This window comes from Saccostrea echinata, unplaced genomic scaffold (assembly GCF_033153115.1).
Source record: "Saccostrea echinata isolate AGI-Se365-2 ecotype Australia unplaced genomic scaffold, CSIRO_AGI_Sech_v1 ptg000049l, whole genome shotgun sequence".
Lineage (NCBI taxonomy): Eukaryota > Metazoa > Mollusca > Bivalvia > Ostreida > Ostreidae > Saccostrea > Saccostrea echinata.
The window spans coordinates 962,388-985,610 of NW_026889798.1; the positions used below are offsets into that span (position 1 = coordinate 962,388).

The window sequence follows — 23,223 nt, forward strand, 5'->3', positions numbered from 1 at the left end:
TAAAAAAAAAATTGTAAGAAATTCAATAAATCATCAAAAAGCATACATTCCAAAGTTACGTGGATTTTCGTTTAATTAATTTCGTTTAATTAATTAATAGTATATCTTATTTGAAGCATTCTCTCTTGAATAATGACAGTAGCTCCACCTTCTCTGGGTCAACGTTTGTAGAGGTTGGCATTAACCATCGTAATACTAGCTTTCCCCTTAGGAAACCCTGCAGACGGCATTCAAGAGAGTGTATGTGTGTGCGTTTAAAAAAATAGAGCAAAAAAAAAAAAAAAAAAAAAAATCCAATGGATATTTGATAGCCTCTTTGACCCATTGCAAGAAAAGACAATATGAATTCTAGATCTCTAATTATAATCGGAATTACTTGTATTTCCATGTGCTTCTCAGGTGAGATAAAATCGATAGTCTAGTATCAGTACATATTTATTACATACATGCATTCAAACGGAGACGAGACGTTCCTTGTTTTGGGAGGGTGGGGGTGTTATCGTGGGATGTTGAATTAATTAAAGGGTGAGAAGTCTGTGAGTATGAGCGTAAAGTAAAATAAAGTCTAGCCTATCTTATTGATCCGAATTTTCCTGGCGGCGAGTGATCGGTCATCGACAACGGATTAAAACGCCGCGAACAGAGAACACGTGTTGTCGCATAAAAAGAACTTACATAAAAAAGACGTTCTGTATAAGGATTTATAAGAAGATTCAAAGATGAACAGAGCTTATAAAAATTGTAAAACAAGTTGTATAAAAAAAGAACGAAATAAACTGTCTTTAAAAACAAGCGTGAAAAAGTTGAATGACATTGTACGTTACAATAACCTCTTTTCGTATTTGTGGTAATTTATTTGACCTCCATCTATCTGACGGAGCGATTCTTTTTCTCAGTCCGTCCCTTGTAAATAAATTTAAAACGAAATGGAAAGAAAAGTCGGGTTAAATAACAATGCAATTTTCTAATCTATTTTTCTAGTTTCTAAAGCTAATTTCTTTCATATTCGATTCTTACTAAAACTTTGCATTGTCAGTAGTCATACTCCTTATATACAGTTTTTGTAAAGAACAAATCATACTTTGTCATTAACATTGATAAACATGATAAAGTCACAAAAAATTACAGACACAAAGTATCAAGGAGGAGGAAATGGACTATCCCCTTTTATTCCGAGAAAAACTAGTTTCATTTAAATTTAGATGGAAATTTTCATTTTATGCATGGCCGTTCCCAACCCATGCACATTTTTTTTTTTGGTTTGATTTGTTTTGTTTTGTTTTTGTTTGTTTGTTTGATTGTTTTGTTGTTGTTGAAAGAACGTGTCCACATGTACATGTACATCATTAGGGTATAAAGAGTACCATTAATTTAATTGTCGGTTGCGTATTTAAATTCCTGTAACCATTTTCAAGGCAAGTTGTTTATTGAATAACTCCTGAAAGCGTGCCCAGTTCAGTAGTGTGAACGTCATTATAGATCGCTAACCTTTGTTCAGTTCTCTACAAGCTCACTTGTATGGGGCCACAATGGGGAATCCAAGTTTGACGTAGCAATCTATAGGAAAAATCTTTAAAAAATCTTCTTCTTGAGAACCACTGGGCTAGAAAAGCTGAAAGTTTTTTATGGAAGCATTCTGGGGTAGAGTAGATTCTAAATTGTTCAAATCATAACCCCCCGGGGATAGAGTGTAGCTACAATGGGGAATCCAAGTTTTACATTGAAATATATAGGAATTTTTTAAAAAAAATCTCTTCTTCTCGAGAACCACTGGGCCAGAAAAGCTGAAAATTTTATGGAAGCATCCTGGGGTAGTGCAGATACTAAATTGTTCAAATCATGTCCCCCTGGAGTAGGGTGGGGCCACAATTGGGAATCCATGTTTTACATTGCAATATATAAGAATAATCTTTAAAAATCTTCTCAATAATCACTAGGCCAGAAAAGGTGAAACTTTTATGGAAGCATCCTTTTGTAGTGTATATTCTAAATTGTTCAAATCATGACCCCCAGGGATAGGGTGAGACCACAATTGGGAATCCAAGTTTTACATTGAAATACATAGGAACAATCTTAAACAATCTTCCTCTCAAGAACCACTGGCCCAGAAAAGCTGAAACTTATATGGAAGCATCCTGGTGTAGTGTAGATTCTAAATTGTTCAAATTATGACCCCGGGGTAGGATGGGGCCACAATACGTATTACAAGGGGGACATCTGGTGAAGAAAAGCAGGGCCAAAGTTACTCAGGTGAGCGTTGTGGCCCATTGACCTCTTGTTTTTCTTTCAAATCCATGAACCATTATGCTCGTAGTAAATTAATAACTGACCACTCTTTATTTACATCTTTAGTGAGATTAAAAAGCAGGCAGTCCCCGCGTTCCTTGTAACACTGTAGTCTTAATTGTGAAATGTTCTTATTATTTTATAATTTAATGTTTGAATACAATATTTAGACAATGACTTTGATTATCCATGATCATGATACATAATTTAACCATTTTGCCCCATTTTTAGGTCACCTAAGTCAATCAGATGACCTATTGCTATTTTGTTTTTGTTGATCATCATCTTTCATTCGTTTTTCTTCTCTTAAGAAATTTTAATCAATTTAGGCATATAGAATTAATGGTTGAAGAAGTACAACTTTTGTTAATTATCATCGTCCCTTCTCCCCCTGGATCCCGAGGAAAGGGGCTAAAACCATCAAAATAATTTGTGCTGTCTTTAAAAATTTTTACTCGTGGACATCAAGCTAGCAAACTGTTGGCATGATTGTAATAAGAATTGAGCCCCTTCCAAAGTTTTAAATTCTTGACCCCAGTATCAGGGGATCTGGAGTTTGGGTGGGACTGGAATGATCATGATGGTCATAAATTATACTAGTAGTGAATATGCATTACTTCTTTGAAATCTTCTCTCGCCCTGTATAATTAGCAGATAAACTAGGTTCATGGCTATGCTGAGCAAGGATGCCGTTTCCAAATTTGTTAAATTTGAGGTCCAAAATGTCAGGGGTTCTGTTATGGGAGGAGGAGTCATTTGAACATTTAGTAAAAGTGCATTTTTACGCCCCAGTAATCGAAGATATATAGTTTTTTTTTTCATATCCGTCAGTCTGTCTGTCTAGGTTTCTGTTTGTCCGCAAAATCTTTAACATTGCCCATAACTTTTGATTGGTTGGAGCTATGGCTCTCTTTTTTTTAATGCTTTATTTTGAAGCCTTTTTTCATATGTATAAATACAAACACATACCACACAATTTACACCCACTTACCATCACACTTACACACACTTGGACAGTGCACTTTCTAAAATAAAATACTATACACAAATGTAGACATATGACAGTTAATCATGCAATTTATCAAAAAAAAAAAAAAAAAAAAAAGGATATACCAAAAGGAGAAGATATAAACCCCCCCCCCCTCCCCCCCCCCCAAAAAAAAAAAACAAAAACAAAAAAAAAAAAAACAAACAAAACAACAACAACAACAACAACAACAAAAAACAAAAAAAACAAACAAACAAAAAAAACAAAACAAAACAAAACAAAACAAAAACATTTTTCATCACTTGTTGTATACATTATCATACAGGGCCCATTTACTAATTATTTTGTCCTTACATTGAAATATTTTTTCACAATAATTTTCTATGTTTCTGTAATATTTAAATAACCTTACAGCATCAATAAATATTGGCGTAAAACCTTGTGATCTTGAATAATAAATAATTTTTTTTGCAACTAACAGAAGAAAATTTTCTAAACAACTTCCCTTTACCAAGTAAAACAATCCTTGTGGATATTTTATAATCATTTTCAATGACATTAAACCATTGTACAAATTCATTCCAAAATTCAGTCACATATACATGTACACAATCATAAAATACGTGAATGATTGTCTCTGTTTCACTATTACAGAATGTATATAAACTATTTTCTGACAGCTTAACTTTATAAAGAAAGGAGTTAGTAACAATATAATTCATCAGTACTCGATATTGAAAATAAATTATTTTCGTCTCTTTTGTGCATAATGATGCATTTACAAAGTAGAATTTCCTGTTTTTTTTTCTGAGATTGACTCATCTAGTAAAGTTTCCCACTTATCTTTTTTTGAAGTTGGGGCTATAAACTCCTTTTCTTTCATGATATGATACAAAAAATTAACATTATTTGTTGATAACAATTTTTGTACAAGACATATTTCTGGTTCAGTATTTTCAGGAATTCTATTTTCTTTAAAAGGAATGAGTTTTCTTTTAATTTTTGAGGGTATATTTAAAATCAGATGAAAATAGTTTAAAAAATTATTAGTACCAAGTACATCTTTTATTTCATTGAAACATTTTATTTTCCCATTTTCCGACACTAGGTCGTTCAGGTTCTTAACACCTTTTTCAACCCATTTTGTATAAAATTCCAACTTTTTGACATCCACAAAATTTCCAATATTTAAGTACAAATAATCTAATACATGTTCAGGACTTCAATGCTTTAATTACATGTACATCTTTCCAAAAATTATTATCAATGATTTTAACAAATTCTTGAAGATTCCCTTTAGATAAATAAAAAATGAAATCAACACTTTTAAGTTTGAAAATACAATGTAGCAAATGTTGCCATGCACCTTCAGTTTTGGTCAGATACCTCTTTACCCATTTTAACTTGATATATGAAATGAAAGATGATAAGTGTAGCATATTTAAACCACCATCCTCATATCTCCCGATAAGTGTATTTCTTTTAACCTTTTCTGACTTGTATCCCCAAATGAATTTGAAAAATGTTTTGTTTATTTCATCCAAAAGATCTTTTGGGGAGTCCGGCAGTGCAGAAAATAAGTATATAAGCTTAGGGAGAGTTAAAGTTTTGATAATTGTGATTTTCCCTAGTGGTGTTAAATGTCTTTTTGTCCATGATCCTAACAATCTCTTAATAGAGGTAATTTTTGTTTGAAAATTACTTGTAATCATATCCTCAAGGTTATTAGTGAAAAGTTATTCCAAGAAGTTTAAAACTATCTTTTCCCCAACCAATTTCCAAATCTGTACACAAAGTTTCTGCTGAACCTGTTTTACTTCCTAACCACACTGCCTGTGATTTAGATATATTAAGTTTCAATCCCGATACACTACCAAATTTATCAATAACACTCATTGATTCTCTTAGAGACGATTCACTTCCATCCAGTAGTAAATATGAATCATCTGCATATTGCCCCAATTTGTTTTCTTTCCCCCTCAATAATAATACCTTTAATGTTTACATTTTTCTTGAGTGAAATTGCTAGTAATTCAAGCGTGATGATAAACAAATATGGAGTTAAAGGATCACCTTGTCTGAAACCCCTCTGAAGACTAAAAAATTCTGATAAATGGCCATTATTTATTACACAACTAGTACTAGAGGAATAAAATGTAAGAAACCACTTAATCAAGGAGTCACCAAAATTGAATAATTGTAGTGCTTTGACAATGAAGTCCCACTCTAGAGAATCAAACGTTTTCTCAAAGTCTAATAAAGGTAGAAGTCCAGACTGTTTTTTCTCTCTCAAATAGTCAATAAGGTCATTCAGAAATCGAGTATTTTCACCAATAAATCGTCCCTTTATAAATCCCTTCTGTGTATCACTGATAATATCATTCAGAACCTTTTTGATACGGTTTGATATGGCACTTGAACCAATCTTATAGTCTACATATAGTAATGAGATAGGTCGCCAGTTTTTCATATATCGCCTATCTTTATCCTCTTTTGGAATACAAGTTATTATACCCTGAGATTGGAATGAAGACATTTCCCTGTATAATATCCTTCATTTAAAGATCGAATAACAAGCACTCCTAAATCCCTCCAAAAAAATTTATAAAATTCTACAGTGAAGCCATCAGAACCTGGTGATTTTTTATTTTTCATTTTCTTCAATACTTCCGTACACTCTGCAAGCTTTAAGATTCCTTCACAATTCTCCTTTTGCATATCTGATTACCTAACATTATGATTTAGGAAAGCACTTTCATTTAGTGATGTTTGACTACAGTACTGTTTTTTACTTTTGTATAAATTTGAGAAAAAAGACTTTTGTTCAACTAATACAAGATCTTGTTTCATTATACGATTCCCATCTGCATCAAAAAGTTCTGATATAGTTTTATTAACAAAATTTCTTTTTTCCAACCTACAAAAATAGTCTGTATTTCTTTCTCCCTTTTCATACCATGTAGCTTTGGACCTTAGCATTAAACCCTCAATATATTTTTCTCTTGAATTCTGTAAGGATTTTTTTTCTTTTTTTCAAGAAGTTTTACATCTTTTGTCTGTCCTTCAACGTTTACCTTTTCTACTTTATTGATTTCAGTGTGTATATTCTGGAAAAATTCTGGACTATCTTTATTTCGGCCTTACAAATTAACCAAAGTAAATCTGATATTATTTGCAGTAATATCTAATATAATATATCTACCTGAGAGGTCCTTTTGTACAGAATGGATTTGAAATTCACAGTTGTTCTTAAACAGCTACTCCGGCTGAGCTACTAGTATAACTACTAAATACAGATTTATAACCCCATTCGGATTCCCATAACTTCTCTACCTCTTCTGTACTATGAATTTCTTGAAAATATATAATAGAAACATTCTTATTTCTTACCCAGTTGAATACGTCCCTGCGTTTTTGACAATTTGATGAAAAACCTCTAACATTCATACTTAAATTATTTAAGCTTTCAACCTTTGACATGTTAAGTTAATTCTTTACATTCTAATTCCAATGAAAAAACTGATAAATTTTTAAGGCTTTGAGAAAAGCAGATAAACTGTTGGCACTATTATAATGATAAATTACATATAATTGAAAGTGCACACATAAACTTACACTTACACTCAAACATGGAAAACCACAGAAAGTTATTGACTCTTTACATTTTTTAGGCATACCTCGCCTTTAGGCAAACGTCACCCTTGTCCTTTAAGCTCCTCCTGTTTGTGGACATTTTCGAAGTACATGCTTATATCGCAAGTTTTTTGTCAATATCATCCGTTACATCCATCTTGTGTCTTTTCCAATTTGTATCCAACACAAAGATGTGTCCATTGTAGTACCACGCACTATCTACAATATGTTGTCTCTCCTCGGCCCTCAGTTTTCTCAGCAGCTGCGCATTCATGTTGGTTATGTGATCAAACATTATAAAGTCCTCTTTTAATTGTTCTCTCTTTATAATCACCGACCTCCTCACCTCACTACTAACAAATTTGACAATCACAGGTTTTGGGTGATTTTTGTCATTTGATGGAATTATGTGAATTGCCAGAATGTCCTTTGGGTCCAAAGTGACCCCTGCTTTTTCAGCCACCCGAGCACATAACTCCTCTTTTAAATTCTGACCCTGTTGTTCTGGCCAATTCATAATTTTGATATTGTTTTTCTGGGAGTATTGTTGATTCATATTTGCCATGCTAATTGCTGTACTGGCAATTCCATTTGTTTCTTTCAACTGATTTTCCAATACACTGATCCTTTTTTTTCAGCTGTGATACATTCCCCATATTGGTGTCATTGTCCATCATTAAACTATCCACCTTGTCTGAGAGTTGCTGTCTCATCTTGGAAAGTTCTTGACCATGTTGACTCTTATTCTCATCCAAGTCTTGGTCTATCTCTGTTTTTAGTTCCTGCAACATGTCTACCTTAATTTCCTCTTTGATCTCCTCTTTAAGCTCCTCTTTCATTTCCTTCTTTAACTCCTCCTTTACCTCCATAATAACACTTTTGACTAGATCTTTTATGTCATCTTTGGTCACCAGTTTTTTAAGGGTCTCTTGCACGGAGGAAAGAGTAACTTTGATGTTGTCCATTTCTGAATTGTCATCTTGATCTCCTGCAGATGAATTTCTCCTCTGTTTGCTTGCTGGTTTTATAGATACAACTTGGCCTTTAACCTCAGCTGAGACTGATGACAGTGACAATGAAGGTCTTCCTTTGTCCATTGTCTGTTTGGTGTTTGATCTTCCAGCTTTCGTGTCCTTTATTTCCTTTGTTGACATTGTAATGCTCCACAACACTACACAATTATACAGGTAAACACAAGATGAACACAAGGTGAACCCAAGTAGTAGCACTTAGGTGAATACTAGTCAAACACTACTCAAGACTTCTCTTTCAATTTTTGAAGAAGGTAAAGCAAAATCCAAAACCACTATTTTTTACATGAAACTATCCTCTGATGGAAAAAAAAACAGTTCAGAAACATCTGTGACAATTTTCACTTCATTAAAAACCACTATGAGTATCTTAATTCCACAAAAACAAGAGAGCCCTGAAAACACCTCCTCACTCAACAAGCATGACCTTGACCTATGGCTCTTATGTTTCAAACGTGTCTTCCTTGTGACATGGCCTTTCTTTAGGTATCATTACATTTGACCTCTTTACCTTGACCTTGGAGTTCGACCAAATTTTGCTAGAATTTACCTAATTTTACCCTTGGAGATAACTTTTGAACGGTTGGTGCTAAGGTCTTCATACTTTACATTTATATTTATTTTGACAAGATTCTAGGGATTAAATATTTTTGATTTTTTTGGCCTTGACCTTTGAGTTTGACCAGCTTTCCAAAAAATTAACTTTGGGCGTAACTTTTGAAGACTTAGTACTAGGGCTTTCATATTTCACAGATGTATTCCTTGTGTCAAGGCCTTCCTTTGGATACTAACAATTTTGATCTTTTGACCTTGGCCTTGGAGCTTGACCTACTTTCTAAAAATTTTAACCTTGGCCATAACTTTTGAACAGTTGATGCTAGGGATTTAATTTTTCACATGTATATTTCTTTTGACAAGGCCTTCCCCTGTGTACCTTTAATTTGACACTTTGACCTTGACCTTGGAGTTTGACTTGCATTTGAGAAACTGCAAACTTCGCCAAAAGCTGTCATACAGGGCATCAATGTTTCAGAAACATATCTTGTTTCTTTGATTATTGATTGCTCTATTGATTATATAGTGAACATGCATTGACTCTTTGAAAATCTTTTCATCTGCTCCTGGATATTAAGCAATCATAGTATATTACATATGATGAGAAAGAGTGTCTCTTCTAAAAAATTGATAATATCATGACCCCTGGATCAGGTTCTGGTTTATGACAGGGCTATGCCTTTATTGATTATATAGTGAACATGCATTAGTTATTTGAAAATCTTTTTCTCTACTTCTGGATATTTAGCAGATATTAAGAATTCATGTTTATGAAGAGCAAGTTTGCCTCTTCTATAATTTTGAATTTCATGGCCCTGTGTCAGAGGTTCTGGTGTTAGGACAGAGCTATATAGATGAAAATGTATACATTCTTTAAATGACTTCTCTGTCCCTGTGTATTTAGTGGACAAATTGTATGGATATGATAAGCAAGGATTTCTTACACTTATATATTTTTTATGAGGTATTTGGCTCTAGTCTTTGGCACCTTTTTTCAGCTCTTCCAAGTCTTTTTTATTTAAATATTTTGGATTTCCAACGTTTCGGCTCGAGCATCACTGAAGAGACATAATTTTTCGAAATGCGCATCTGGTGCATCAGAATTAGTACCGTATAAGATTGACATTATACTGAAACTATGAAATTCGTACCCTCTGGACCAGTGGTTTTGGTGATAGGGCGGGGCTCTTAAACATATATTTTAAAAATGTACAATTTCTTTGAAAATCTTATTTTCTGTCCCTAGGTGCTTTTTCTTTTCATAAATTGTGGATTTCTTTGTGCTAGGGCCACTGGTACTGGAGGGAGATGGGGGAAAGGGGGCTCTATTGATTATAAAGTGAAAAAAAACATTTTTTTCTTTGAAAATGGTATTAATGAGCATGGTTATGGTTATCAAGTGTGCGTCTTCCAAAATTGTGAATTTCGTGGATCCTGGGTGTTAAGGTTTCTGGTATTAGGGTGGGGATGTGTTGAACCTTTAGTGGAAATGCAATTATTTATTCTTTGCTCCTTGGCAAACAGAGTACAGTGTTGTAATAAAAAGAAAAAAAAATTGTTTAAAATCTTGGCTTGGAACTATTTTTTGATGTGGGTTAAAATCTTGTTACACTTGTACTTCAAAATGATTTGCATAATAAGTACTACAGAATTAGAATTATTGACTAATAATCGCGAATACTTATTATTAGTCATCTTTTATAAATGAAACATATACACTGTATGTGAGAGTCCACTTTGACACATAGTCTACTTAGACACATAGTTAAAAATGAGAAATATTTTTTTAATAAAATGATTCAGGGCAGAACCCTGTAACATTAGACATGTTAGGTAAATAGAAGTAATCATAGCACGTGATTGCTTAAACAACAAAATGCTTTATTCGATTGTTTATTGAGAAATTAATGGTTTCAGCCATTGCAGAGAAAGTAGATTTGGTTATGTAATTTCTGCAATGGTTTGAATCAAACATTGAACATTCTACAACAAAAACTGTGGGAGAAGCAGTCTGCCTTTCAATAGGCTTATTATTCATTCCCCTCTCCTTCACTGCTAGCGTTTTCATCCGTTATCATGCATTGTCCATCAGTGATTCAGTCGTAAGCTATTGAACTTTTCATCTTCTTCTCTTGAACTACTGTTACAACTTTTGCATATAACATTAATGGGTGTAAGGGTAGAAAAAAAATGTAAAATTTCATGACCTTAGGGATGGGGCTAAAATCATCAAAACAAGAGCTTTCTTTAAAAATCGTATTCTTTTATTCGTGGACATGAAGAAGTCAAACTGTTGGCAGATTTATAATAAGCATTGAATACTCTGCCAAAATGTGAAATTCATAGCCCTTTGGCAGATGTTCTGGAGTTAGGCTGGGGATCTAATATTCATATGGTGAAAATGCGTAAATTATTTAGTCGTCTTTTTTAGCAGATAAACTAGGTGCTTTTTTATGAATCTTGAAAAAAATTGTTCTGCAAGGTAATAAGCAAAAATACTAAATGCAGGGTTATCATCACATGATGTGAACTTAGGATGCATCATCAAAAATTGTGAATTTTATGATCCATGGGTCAGGGGTTCTTCGTGGTGGGGTGAAAGTGCATTATTTCTGTGATAACCTTCTATGCTCCAGGGTATTTAAAAGATGAACTAAATGCATGGTTATGACCAGGAAGTGTACTTCTTCCTTAAAATTGTCCTGGCCCATTAGTGAGGGGTTCTAGTATTACTTCATATTATACGCCTTTTGTAAGGGCTTTGGGTGTTAGGGCGGGGCTCTGTTGGATATATAGTAAAAATGTATTATTTCTTTGAAAAAAGTTCTTTGAGCGTGGGTATATAGCAAACATACTTTGGACACCTAGGACAGGACTTAATTGATTAAATAGTAAATTGCATAATTTTTAAATCCCCATGTGCCAATATTTTTCCTCAAACCATGAAAATCTGACCCGACGAAGATATGTGATTTTACAGTATATAAATTTAAATATAATGGGGATATTTCTTTCATTATACAGAAAAAAATTACTTTTTCAGGAGTGTCTTCAGAATGTAACATGGGAGAGATGTCCAAATGTTTTGAGGGGTTTGTAATGCCAAATATGGAGTCATTGTCAATGCAAGATTTACAGACCATGTGCGCGTGAGTAGTTTTGTATTTTGACTTATATTTCTTACCACTCAGACTCAGAAGAGACAATTTAAAAAAACCCTGTGATTTTAATAACTCATTCATTACTTCGGTAACTTGACTGTCATTAAATATTGTCAATACAACATGGCCGTAGGAACCGGGGGGTACGGGGGGGGGGGCTGTCCCTATAATTATGCCGATATATAGAATATTATAAAACTTAGCTACTATGTGCTTGTACCCTCAATAAAACCGTCTGATGACTTTTTTTTTTCTTTTTTTGGGCTTGTCAAGGAAATTTGGTAGTTGATAGTGCCCCCAACTGAAAATGTTTGCCCCCTCCCCCAACTGAAATTGCTTCCTATAGGCCTGTACAATAAAAGCCAAGAATTACAAAATTATGTCAGGGTTTGACATTAACCTGTAAAAGTACTAGACCAGTCGGGCTACGTTCCATAATTTTTACTAGCCCTGGCCACGTATCCTGACTCAAAAAAGGTTACGGTGACCTACTTTATGAATTTTGCATGTATTAATTTTCAATTTGATTTTTTGCATATTTTGGACATTTTGAAGTCTATGATCATCAAAACTTATCATTTTTTGCATTATGGAGCCTTGAAGTGTGTCAATTAAAAAGTAAGTCACTGTGACGTAATTTCTGAGTTTTATGGTTAATCTTTTTTTAAAAAACATTTAAGGTTATTATTCCAGATACTAAGAGGTTTAGAATCATCAAACCTTGTACATGTAAGTTGATGCATCTTGGGACTTTAAAACATATTAATTAAAAAGTAGGTCATAGTGACCTACTTTTAGAATTTTGCAGACATTCATTTTCAAATTGTTTTAAAATATATTTTGGACACTTTGATCATCAAACCTTGTTTGATGCATCTGAAGGCCTCAAGTAATTTCAATCAAAAAACTTTTGGAATTTATGGTTATGTTTAAATATTTTTAGATGCTAATTATCGTAAAATCATCAAACTTAGTCAGTTGATGCATCTTGGGTTCTTGAAGTGTTTCACCTGAAAAACAGGTCACTGTTACCTTTTTTGAAATTTTATGACTATATTTAGATACTTATTGGCTTGATGCATCTTGGATCCTCGAAGGGTGTCAACTGAAAAGAAGGTGTCTGTAACCGACTTTGGAATCTTATGACTGTAATTAAATATTTCAGATACTAATTGACTTAAAATCATCAAAGTTTGTCACTTGACTTATCTTGTGTCCTCAGAGTGTGTCAACTAAAAAAGGTCACTTTGACCTACATTTGGAATTTCGTGGTTATATTTAAATATGTCAGATATTTATTTTCATAGAGTCATCGAACTTTGTCAGTTGCTGCATTTTTGATCTTTGGAGTATTTCAGTCAAAAAGTTGATAACCTCTATTTTGAATAATATGGCTATAATTTTATATTTGAGATACTAAATAGCTAAGACGAACTTTATCAGTTGGTGCACCTCTAGTCCTCAAAGTGTGTCAACTGAAAAAGTAGGTCACCATGACCTCCATTTGGGGGAATTAGCTTAGAATAATCAAATTTTGTCACTTTATGTATCTTTTGGTCCTCAAAGTGTGTCAACTAAAAAGTAGGTCACCTTGACCTACTTTTGGAATTTTATGGTTATATTGAATATTTCAGATACTAATTGGCTTAGAATCAGCAAACTCTGTCACTTTATGCATCCTGGATCCTCGGAGAGTGTCAAATGAAAATTAGGTCACTGTGACCTACTTTTAGAATTTTATGGCTATATTTAAGTCACCTGTGTCACTCAGCTGACCTATTGCTATCCGTTTTTGTCGTTGCGTTGTGCGTTAAGATTGAACATTTTCAGCTTCTTCTCTGAAACCGCTCAACCAATTTCAACCAATCATGGTATATAGCATCTATTTGTGAAGGGGAACAAAAATTGTGAACTTCACGGTCCCTACACCATGGGGTCTGAGGGGTGGGGCTAAAACCACCAAAATTAATAAAATCTTAAAAAATCTTCTTCTTTACTCCTGGACATCAAGCAGTCAAACTGTTGACATGATTGTAATAAGTATTAGTTCTCTACCAAAATTGTGAAATTCATAACCCAAGGTCAGGGGTTCTGGTGCTAGGTTGGGGCTATATAGTTCAAATAATGGAAGTGCATTATTTATTTGAAAATCTTCTCCTCTGCACTAACTTAGGTATGATGAGCAAGAGTGCTTTTCCCCAAATTTTGAATTTCATGGCCCAATGGTCAGGGATTCTGGTGTAAGGACGGAGCTCTATTGACTATAAAGTAAAAATATATTAATTCTTTGAAAATTTTCTCTTCTAGTGAGTTTTAAATAAACTATCCAAGTACATAGTTATGAAGAGCAAGTGTGCTTCTTCAGAAATTATGGATTTCATAGCCCCAGGCTCAGGGGTTCTGGTGTTAGGGCAAATGGGCTCTATTGATTTTATATATAGTGAAAATGCATTAATTCTTTGAAAATCTTCTTCTCTGCTCCTGAGTATTAAATAAACTAATTTAGTACATAGTTATGTTGAACAAGGCTGTCTCTTCAAAAATTGTGAATTTCATGGCCCCTTGATCAGGGCGTCTTGTGTAAGGGCGGGGCTCTATTGATTATATAGTAAATGCATTAATTCTTTGAAAATCTTCTTCTCTGTTCCTGGGTAATGAATAAACTAACAATGTACATGAGCATGGCTGCCTCCTCAGAAATTCTGAATTATATTGCCCCAGAGTCAGGGGTTCTGGTGTTAGGGCAAATGGGCTCTATTGATTATATATAGTGAAAATGCATTAATTCTTTGAAAATCTTTTTCTCTGCTCCTGAGTATTATTTGAGTATTATTTAAACAAAATCCATGGTTATGATAAGTAAGGATGCCTCCTCCAAAATTGTGAAATTCATGGCCCCAGGATTGGGGGTTCTCGTGAACCGGGGCTCTTTTGATTATATAGTAAAAATGCGTAATTTCTTTCGAAATATTTTTTCTACTCCTGATTATAAAACAAAGAAAGGTATTAAACAAACTAACTTAGTATATAGTTATGATGAGCAAGGATAGGATGCTTCTTCCAGAATGGTGAGTCTCATGGCCCCTGGGTCAGATGCTCTGGTTTAAGGGTGGGGCTTTATTAATAATATCGTGAAAATGCATTAATTGTATTTAATAATCCTGTCTGCTACTGGGTATTGAGCAGACAAACAAAGTGCATGCTTATGACGAGCAAAGGGGGGGGGGTCATATATATTGGATAGATATAATGATGAGGATACCTTGTAAATTTCATGACCCTGGGTCATGGGTTCTGATGTTAGGATAGGACTGTGTTAATTCTTTTAGTGAAAATGCATTATTTCTTTGAAAATCCTCTGTGCTCCTAGGCATATTGGAGGCAAGCAGAGTAGTTTTAATAAGCAAAGGTATTTTTGCCAGAATTTTGAACATCTGCACCATTTGGTTAAGTATTCTGGTCTTTGCCAGGACTCTGTTAATTTGTATTCTATTGAGAAAAGTTATTCCCCTTTGCCATTCACTTTTGATAATTAATCACTGTAAATAATATAATTGAAAGGTTTATAGAAAAGAGAATTATGCAAGAATTTTTATTGTATAATACAAAAAGTACTTTCGTAGTTTTGATGATCAGGTAGACCTGGAAATGAAAAAAAATGAGACAAAAATAACTAATCTTTTTAAATGTTCTTCAAAGGCCAAGAAAGGCCAATGTGAGAGGTAATATGGGGTTAAAGGTAGATATTTTGTCAATAGTCTGCGTGGTAATAGTGCTAAATGGGGGACTGATAAATACTACACCAATTATTTTGTTGATTCTTATCATACTATTTTTCTTGCTTTTGGGCAACAAAGCTTTATTTAGCAGTTAATGGATCCTCTAAACTGTTGTATTATACTCAGGTGACTGTTAAGGCCCTTGGGCCTCTTGTTAAATATTTCAGATACTCATTGACTTGGAATCATCGAACTGTGTCACTTGATATATCTTGGGACCTCGGAGTGTGTCAACTAAAAAGTAGGTCACTGTGACCTACTTTTTGAACTTTGTGGCTGTAATTAAATATTTTCAGATACTAATTATCATAGAATCAGCAAATTTTGTCAGTTGATGCATCTTGGGTCCTCAAAGTGTGTCAGTTGAAAAGTAGGTCAACACAACCTACTTTTAGAATTTTATGGCTATATCTAAATATTTCAGATTTCAGGCATCCCAGGTTTAAGTTTTCAAGGTAGATTTCTTTCCAAGAAATTCCAAATCACGCATTGATCAGCCTTGCCGACCGACTGAGAATTAGACCAGCTTGTCAGTGAAAAATTTTCCAGTAAATTATCTGCAGAGCATTATATTTGGGAATAAAGTGGAGAATCAGCCCCTTCCCCTCCTTTTCCCCCAATGCCTTTCGAAGATTGCAGATACTACATTTTTGGCCAAAACATTTGAGAAGAATGGCCAGGTTCATATTGTAGAGTATATTTATGTTTTTTGAGAAGGTTTAAGCTAAAATAGGATTATGTCTATTTCTTAAGTGAGCATAAGCTCTATGTTACTAAACATAATTGGATGGATGATGCATTTCGTATTAAACTTGTTAGGATGCTTGATCTGTCCAACTTTTCTGCATAAGTGGCCAAGTTTAAATATTCCAAAAGAAGGTCAATCTCCAAGGTCAAAGTAATAAGGAAAAAAAAGTTGGTTCCCCAAGAAGAAATGTACAATATGAATTCCCCAGCACCAAATTTTTAGAAGATTTAGTGGAGGTTAAATTCAAAAGTAGGACAAAATCCATGGACAAGGTCATAGGATCAAAAATGATGATATCAAGAGAAAGAGCTTATCATAAGGAATGTACTCATGAAATATGAATGCTCTGACCTTATTAGTAAAATGTTCTTGTCAAAGTTAATGTTTGTTGCTGACAAACAAACAAACCAAAAAATCTGTTTTTCCTAGATCTTCATTTAAGAGGTATAAAAATGGTACGAATGAAAAATCATAACCCTATCAATTAACATCCTAAATTTTGTTTCAAATTTTATTTCGTTTTTTTTTTTTGGTCATGTTTGTCAATATTGAAAGCATAATTTCAGCAAGTTAAACATTATGATATTGGCCATGTTTGTTGCAATGCTTTTGTAAAATACGTATAGCATGTCTTCATGAAAAAAAAAAACCCACAGAGAAACAATAATGCATTCGTCCACATTGCCAGAAAATAGTTTCTTACCAGTTTAATGACAGATATTAAAATGCCATAAATATTATATTTTACAGATCAGTTAGAGGTGTGAAAAGCTGTATTGAGCCATACAAAAGTGCTTGTGCAGCAGATTCAACCTTTCAGTCGATGATGAGCGGTATGACTCTGGCTGCTGGGTATTGCGGTAACTACTAATTAGTCATTTATTTGACCTTCGAGTGAAATACAAGCAAATTCAAAGAATAGTCACTAACACAAGTTACCCTTGTCGTCATGTTGATTGGGATGCAATAATTAATGGAACATTTTTACTGTCTTGTCTGCGTGCCCTGATTTGTCTGTTCATTTAAAAAAAAGATGTAAATTTTTGAATTAATAAAAGTTAAGACCAAGATGATTTTTTTGGAAGATTGCATCAGATTTTAAGTCAGTTAATATATGTAATATAAAAATTAATATATAAATTTATATTAATATATAAATATGTTAAAATATATTAGTCCCTCTGAAAGATCTTGTTATTAGTAATATACTTGTAAAAAATTGTAAAAGCCCTGTCTGTACTAGTCGAAAAATTTCGACCAAAGTTAAAGTTTGATTTAAGAAATTCAAAACATTTATTTCTGAAGAAAACAAGCTAATTCAGAGAATGTGTGTCCCCCGCTTAGGGGTAAAAAGAAGAGCATGCGCAGTTCGGGGGAGGGGGTCACACTCCTCCCCCCTGGTTTTGTAGAATTATTAAATGTATACATGTATATTGAAGCAAATAAAAAAATGCCAACATGGATATAAAGATTTGATTGATTATTCTTTAATATGTGTATAGAAGATTCTTTTTAATTTATAGAATATATATCACATTATAATAATGATTTTATGAGTTTGTACACGCCAGACGTATAACTTTCTCATTTCACATGTTGGATAGTATGATATAGTAAATCAAAAAAAAAAAAAAAAGAAAAAAAAAATTAAAAAAACCCCGGATCGTCCGGGATTTGAACCAGGGCCTCTCGCTTGCTAAGCAAGCATCATAACCCCTAGATCACGGAGACACTTGATTATAGAGCAAATTAAATCCAAACAGTAGGTCACATGTAATGTTTATATTCACGTTCGATATTGTCAAAATTTTACACAATGGTGTTTAATTTAGCCTTTACTAAACAGTTCTAATAGATGTAATTAGAATATAAAGTCCGCCGACAACCTGTATTACACGTAATAACTCTCCACATACCCCTGTGCTAAAAATAGTTCCAAGCGACTTTTAATATACAATAAATAAAAAAAACGGGGCTTGACACTTTGAGAGGGGCAAGAGATGCCATAGGGAGGTATGGTATTAAATTTCATTGCAAAAGGTCAAAAGCTTTTTGAGATATCGCCCGGAAGCGAAAGTTTAACACACAGACGAAATTGGTGAATTGACGACCTTGAACTTTGACCTTTTGACCTCAAAATCAATAGAGGTCTTCCATAGGCCACAGGAAGTTGTTATGTAAAACTTCATTGCAAAAGCTTAAAGAATTCGCGAGATATCGGGGGAAACGAAAGTGTTAAAACAGAGAGAATTTATAATTTATGACCTTGACCTTTGACCTTTTGACCTTTTAACCTAAAAATTAGTAGGGTTCTTCTTTAGGCCATAGGCAGTTGCTATGCAAAATTTCATTGCGAAAGCTCAAAGGGTTCTTGAGATATCGCGCGGAAACGAAAGTGTTACAGACAGACAGAAATACAGACGGACGGACGGACGGACAGACAGACCCAAATTAATATCCCCCACTTTCAGTGAAAGCGGGGAACAAAAAATTGTCTCAAGTAATGCACACATAATTTAATATGAACGCCTTATATTTTCTAATTCAAAAGTCATTGCCAATGTTGATTTTTTTCAAAGTAGGTAAGACTTGAATATCAAGGTCATGAGGTTGAAATTGTACTATATTTAAGAAAAAGTCTTGTCACATGCAGGTAATACTCATTTGAAATATAAAGGCCCTATCTTCTTTCATTCAACAAATATGATTATTGTAATTTTTTTTAAAAAAGTAAATCAAACTTAATATCAAGGGGTCAAATATCTTAGTGCATTTGGAAAGGTCTTATCACAGGTAATGTGCATGTAAAATATGAAAGCCATGTTTTTTCCTTTAAAAGTTATGACAATGGTTAAATAATTTTGTGAGAGACAGACAGATGAATGAGATTTAGTGTCCCCTTTCTTTCACAAAAGTGGGGAAAACAAAAATTTGCACATTGAAAGGGGAAAGAAATTTAATTTTTGTTTAAATTTCAGCAGATTTTCATCTTAAAAATAATTTACTTTTAACATCGCTGTAACATGCATTGATCGGCTTTAAGTCGATCCTAATCATAGTAGCTTTTTGTGCAAAGTTTTCTGAAATGAAATATAAAAAATCAACTTCTGAAAAATAGTTGCATTCTTAGTTTCAATCTAGAGCTAATATTCACATCTTAGCACCATGAAATAAGGAAATCTCAAACAGAGATGAGTAACAAGTAAATTTCAATGCTTGATTTTGATTTTTGTAGGAGATTCTGGCTGCAATTTATTGAAATGCTTCTCTGATGCTGGGATTAATTTGGACAATACTGGGGGTAGCTCAAAAAAAATAAGTTGGTAAACTCCTGTTTATTATATACTTTGTATTTATTCAGGTAAAGTTTACAAATTATGTAATCCCTAACAAAAAAGTACTATAGTTAACTATAGTAAATCAAAGTTTTCACTATAGTAAATCAAAGTATTTTTACTATGAAATTCAGATCGAAATATTTTTTTTTTAATTCCTACAAGTAATTTTATGAAGTTAATAAGAAATATTTGTTGTATATTTACGTTTTTTTTAAATTACATAATCGGTATGTAATTTAAGAAATGTCAAGGCTCTAAATCTTCAAAATGTTCTAGAGTAAAGCTCCATAGTAAACCAAAATAAAAAAGTATTTACCATAGTTAACTATAGTAAACTATAGTTAACTATAGTAAGTTTTTGTTAGGGATGTAAAGTTTTCTTTTTTTTTTTTTTTTTTTTTTTTTGCATTTGATGATTGTTACCATTTGTCTTATTAACTCACCTTAGCCGAAGGCTCAAGAGAGCTTTTCTGATTCAAGTTTCTCCTTTGTTGTTGTAATTTTTTTTTTTACATTTTCATATTCTTCTCCACATCCACTAGACCAGTTTTGAACAAACTTGCTGCAGAGAATCCTTGGGTAAAGGGAATTTAAGTTTGTTCAAATCAAGGACCACACCCTCTTTTAAGGGGGATAATTAAGAATTAGTGAAAATTAAAAGGCATCTCTCAAAAATGTTCTTCTCATAAGCTAATTGTCCAGAAAAAGTTGAAACGTATGTAAAAGCTTCACTACATATCGTAGATTGAAGTTTGTTCAAATCATTACTCCCTGGATTATGGTGGGACATCAAAAGAAGATAAAAAAAAATAACAGGAACATAAAGGAAATATCTTTAAAAATCTTCTCAAGAACAACAAAGCCATGATTTTTAATATTAATACAGAAGTATACTCATGTAATGTAGATTCAAGTTTGTTCAAATCATGGCCCCTGGGGGTAGGATGAGGCCACAACAAGGGATCAAAGTTGTTCATAAGAATTAATGTATATTGGATTTATCTAAAAAATAAATTAACTTCTTAAGAACAGCAAAGCCATTATGAGTCATATTATTGATATAGAAACATCCGTAAAGAATGTTGATTCAGATTTGTCTAATCATGACCCCTTCGGTTAGGACTGAGCCACATTAGGCAACATCATCGATACTCTGATAAGAGATATAACTCTTAATGCCATAAATTTCTATTATTCCTTTAAAAATTTGCCAATTTGAAATGTCTCTTTTGTCTTATTTTGCCCCTCGCCGCAAGCTATGCTATAATTATTTTTATTGTATTTGTACAACACATTTCTTTTGGAAAATCATTAGAGTTAAAGCAGCGTTTTATATGAGTGAGCAGAGGGCTTATGAACCTTAAAGTTTTATTTATATTGAAGTGCATAGGAAAAAAAATCTTTGGGAGTCATCTATTCAAGAACAGCAAAGCTCTGATAAGTCATTTTAATATGAAAGCAAGTTTGTTCAAACCTTCATTTAGGATTAGGGTGAAACCACTTAATACATATTTAAACTGAATGTTTTCATATTGAAATTCATTTCAGTGGGGGTTATATGCCATTGAAAAACTGTGAAGAAAGCCAGAAAAAGGCCTGTCAGCAGAACCCAGCTTACGCAGATGTTCAGGATTCTCTCAAGCAAGCGGAAAAAGCGTGTGGCTCTCCAGGTAAAATTTAAATAATGAATTAGGAAATTCCTCTTTAAGCTGCATGTTGTGTTAAGGCAGGTATTAGATTAATTTATTTATGTTGCAGTTTTGTTCATTTCCTTTTTAGCTCACCTGAGCTGAAAGCCCAAGTGAGCTTTTGTGATCACCTGTTGTCCTGCGTCTGTCTATCCGTCCATCTGTAAACTTTACACATTTATAACTTCTCAAGAACAACACGGCCAATTTTAACAAAAGTAGGTACAAAGCATCCTTGAGCAAAAGGGAGTTTAAATTCTTAAAATAAATGAACAAGCCCATTTATAATTATAATATATAATATAATTAAGAAAAGACAATAATAGGGTTGGTTCATTAAAAAATCTTCTCAAGAGCCACTGGGCCAGAAAAGCTGTAAGTTACGCGGAAGCTTTCAGAGGTAGTCTAAATTCTAAATTTTTCAAATCATGATCCCCGGAGGTAGGGCGGGGCCACAATAGAGAATCAAGGTTTTACATTGAAATATATAGGAAAAATCTTTAAAATTATTTTTTCAAGAACCGCTGGGCCAGAAAAAAAAGTGAAACTTGTGTGAGAGCTTCCTAGGGGTATTGTAGATTCTAAATGTTTTTCAAATATTGGCCCCTGGTTGTAGGGTTGGGCCATGACATGGAAATCAGTTTTACATTGAAATATATAGGAAAAATCTTTAAAATCTTCTCAGGAGCAGCTAGGTTAGAAAAGATGCGAAAAATTCGTAAGGTAGTTTAGATTATAAATTGACCAAACCATGTCCCCTGGGAGTATGGTGGGGCCAGAATAGGGAATCAAAATATCACACATTTTCTCTTGTAGGTGGCGGAATCTCAGCTACCCCGGCCTTGTGGATGGTTTTCTCAGCTGCCATGATGGTGTTAGCAGCCATTTTTCCATAAACCAACAAATTACCTACCACTTTTTTAGTGGACATCAGTCATTCCAGATGTGAATTATTGGAAAAAACGGAAAGGAAACAAGATCAAAATTATTATCTAGAGTTATGCGCCTTCATTGCTAAGTGATTTTTTTTTCAGGGGTACTTTGTGATTTTATTTTATTTGGAAGATTGAAGTATGTATAAGAATTTGTTCAAGTTAATTGGATACGATGTCTGTAATTAATAAATTTCGTTTAAAAAGTTTGTTAAAATAAATGGATTTACAGTTCATTAAAAGATTTTGGTTTGAAGCAAAAGTGATACATTGATGACGAGGGTATTTTTTTTCGTAATATCGATGTAATTTTAAATAAAATAAAGTGATGTATATTTCAAGGATTGAAGTCATACATGAAAAATTGGTCCATTTTAAAGACGCAAGAATTCTTTGGAAAACGTGTATAACTGTTGTATGTATAATATAAAGCGTCTCCGTACTTTTATAGTTATGTAGATTTCAATCAAAAGGTCTCTAAGTGTAAGATAGTTTGAATTGCCAAGGTACAACAGAAAGAAAATATCTGTCAAAAGATTTTTTTGTTGTCTTGAAAAATTATTTTAGAACGGTGAAAATTCCTTGATGGAAATTGTTTCTGATTGTGTAGTCTCTTGATTTGCTGTTCAGAATGAAGTATTTATAAACTATACTCAGTTTATTATTAATAATTTTCCAATCTTCATAAATCGAACATAACAATGACCTTCAGGTTTGCGAGATAAAAACTTAAGTGCACCTTTTTGAACAGCTGTATACCATGATATTAAATATAGTACATATTTAATAAATTTTAAATAGAATAGCCTTCACTAAATGCTTAAATTTCATTCAGGTAAATATTGTACAATTATGGACTCGTACGGAGGTGAATATGGCTTGTTATTCACCAAAAATATAGCAATATTGACCGAGGCGAAGCCGTGGTAAATATTGATATGTTTCTGGTGAATAACAAACCATATTTACCACCGAACAGCCCATAATTGTTTTATTATATAGTCAGGATTTGAATGAATAAGACATTGAAGGCTGCACGACGATTCCATTGTCATTAACGAACTTCTGTCGTAGAAAAATAGAA

At 33.2% G+C, this 23,223-nt stretch overlaps 1 protein-coding gene across 1 annotated transcript; it reads left to right on the forward strand.

Moving 5' to 3' along the window:
• The first annotated feature begins 308 nt into the window (after positions 1-308).
• LOC133203219 (uncharacterized) lies at positions 309-22,104 on the forward strand. The gene is made up of 6 exons (XM_061339050.1): positions 309-399; positions 11,537-11,642; positions 16,932-17,041; positions 19,417-19,504; positions 21,068-21,189; positions 22,024-22,104. Exons 1-6 carry the CDS (start codon positions 342-344, stop codon positions 22,101-22,103), a joined length of 564 nt encoding a protein of 187 aa, XP_061195034.1. The 5' UTR covers positions 309-341; the 3' UTR covers position 22,104.
• The last annotated feature ends 1,119 nt before the right edge of the window (positions 22,105-23,223 follow it).

What these genes read in the sequence shown, in the direction of transcription:
- LOC133203219 (XM_061339050.1), top strand. Translation starts at nt 342, where the DNA reads ATGAATTCTAGATCTCTAATTATAATCGGAATTACTTGTATTTCCATG. An exon ending in AGCTCAAAAAAAATAAGTTG is followed by an intron (nt 19,505 to 21,067) that starts GTAAACTCCTGT and finishes AATTCATTTCAG; the next exon opens with TGGGGGTTATATGCCATTGA. An exon ending in AAAAGCGTGTGGCTCTCCAG is followed by an intron (nt 21,190 to 22,023) that starts GTAAAATTTAAA and finishes TTTCTCTTGTAG; the next exon opens with GTGGCGGAATCTCAGCTACC.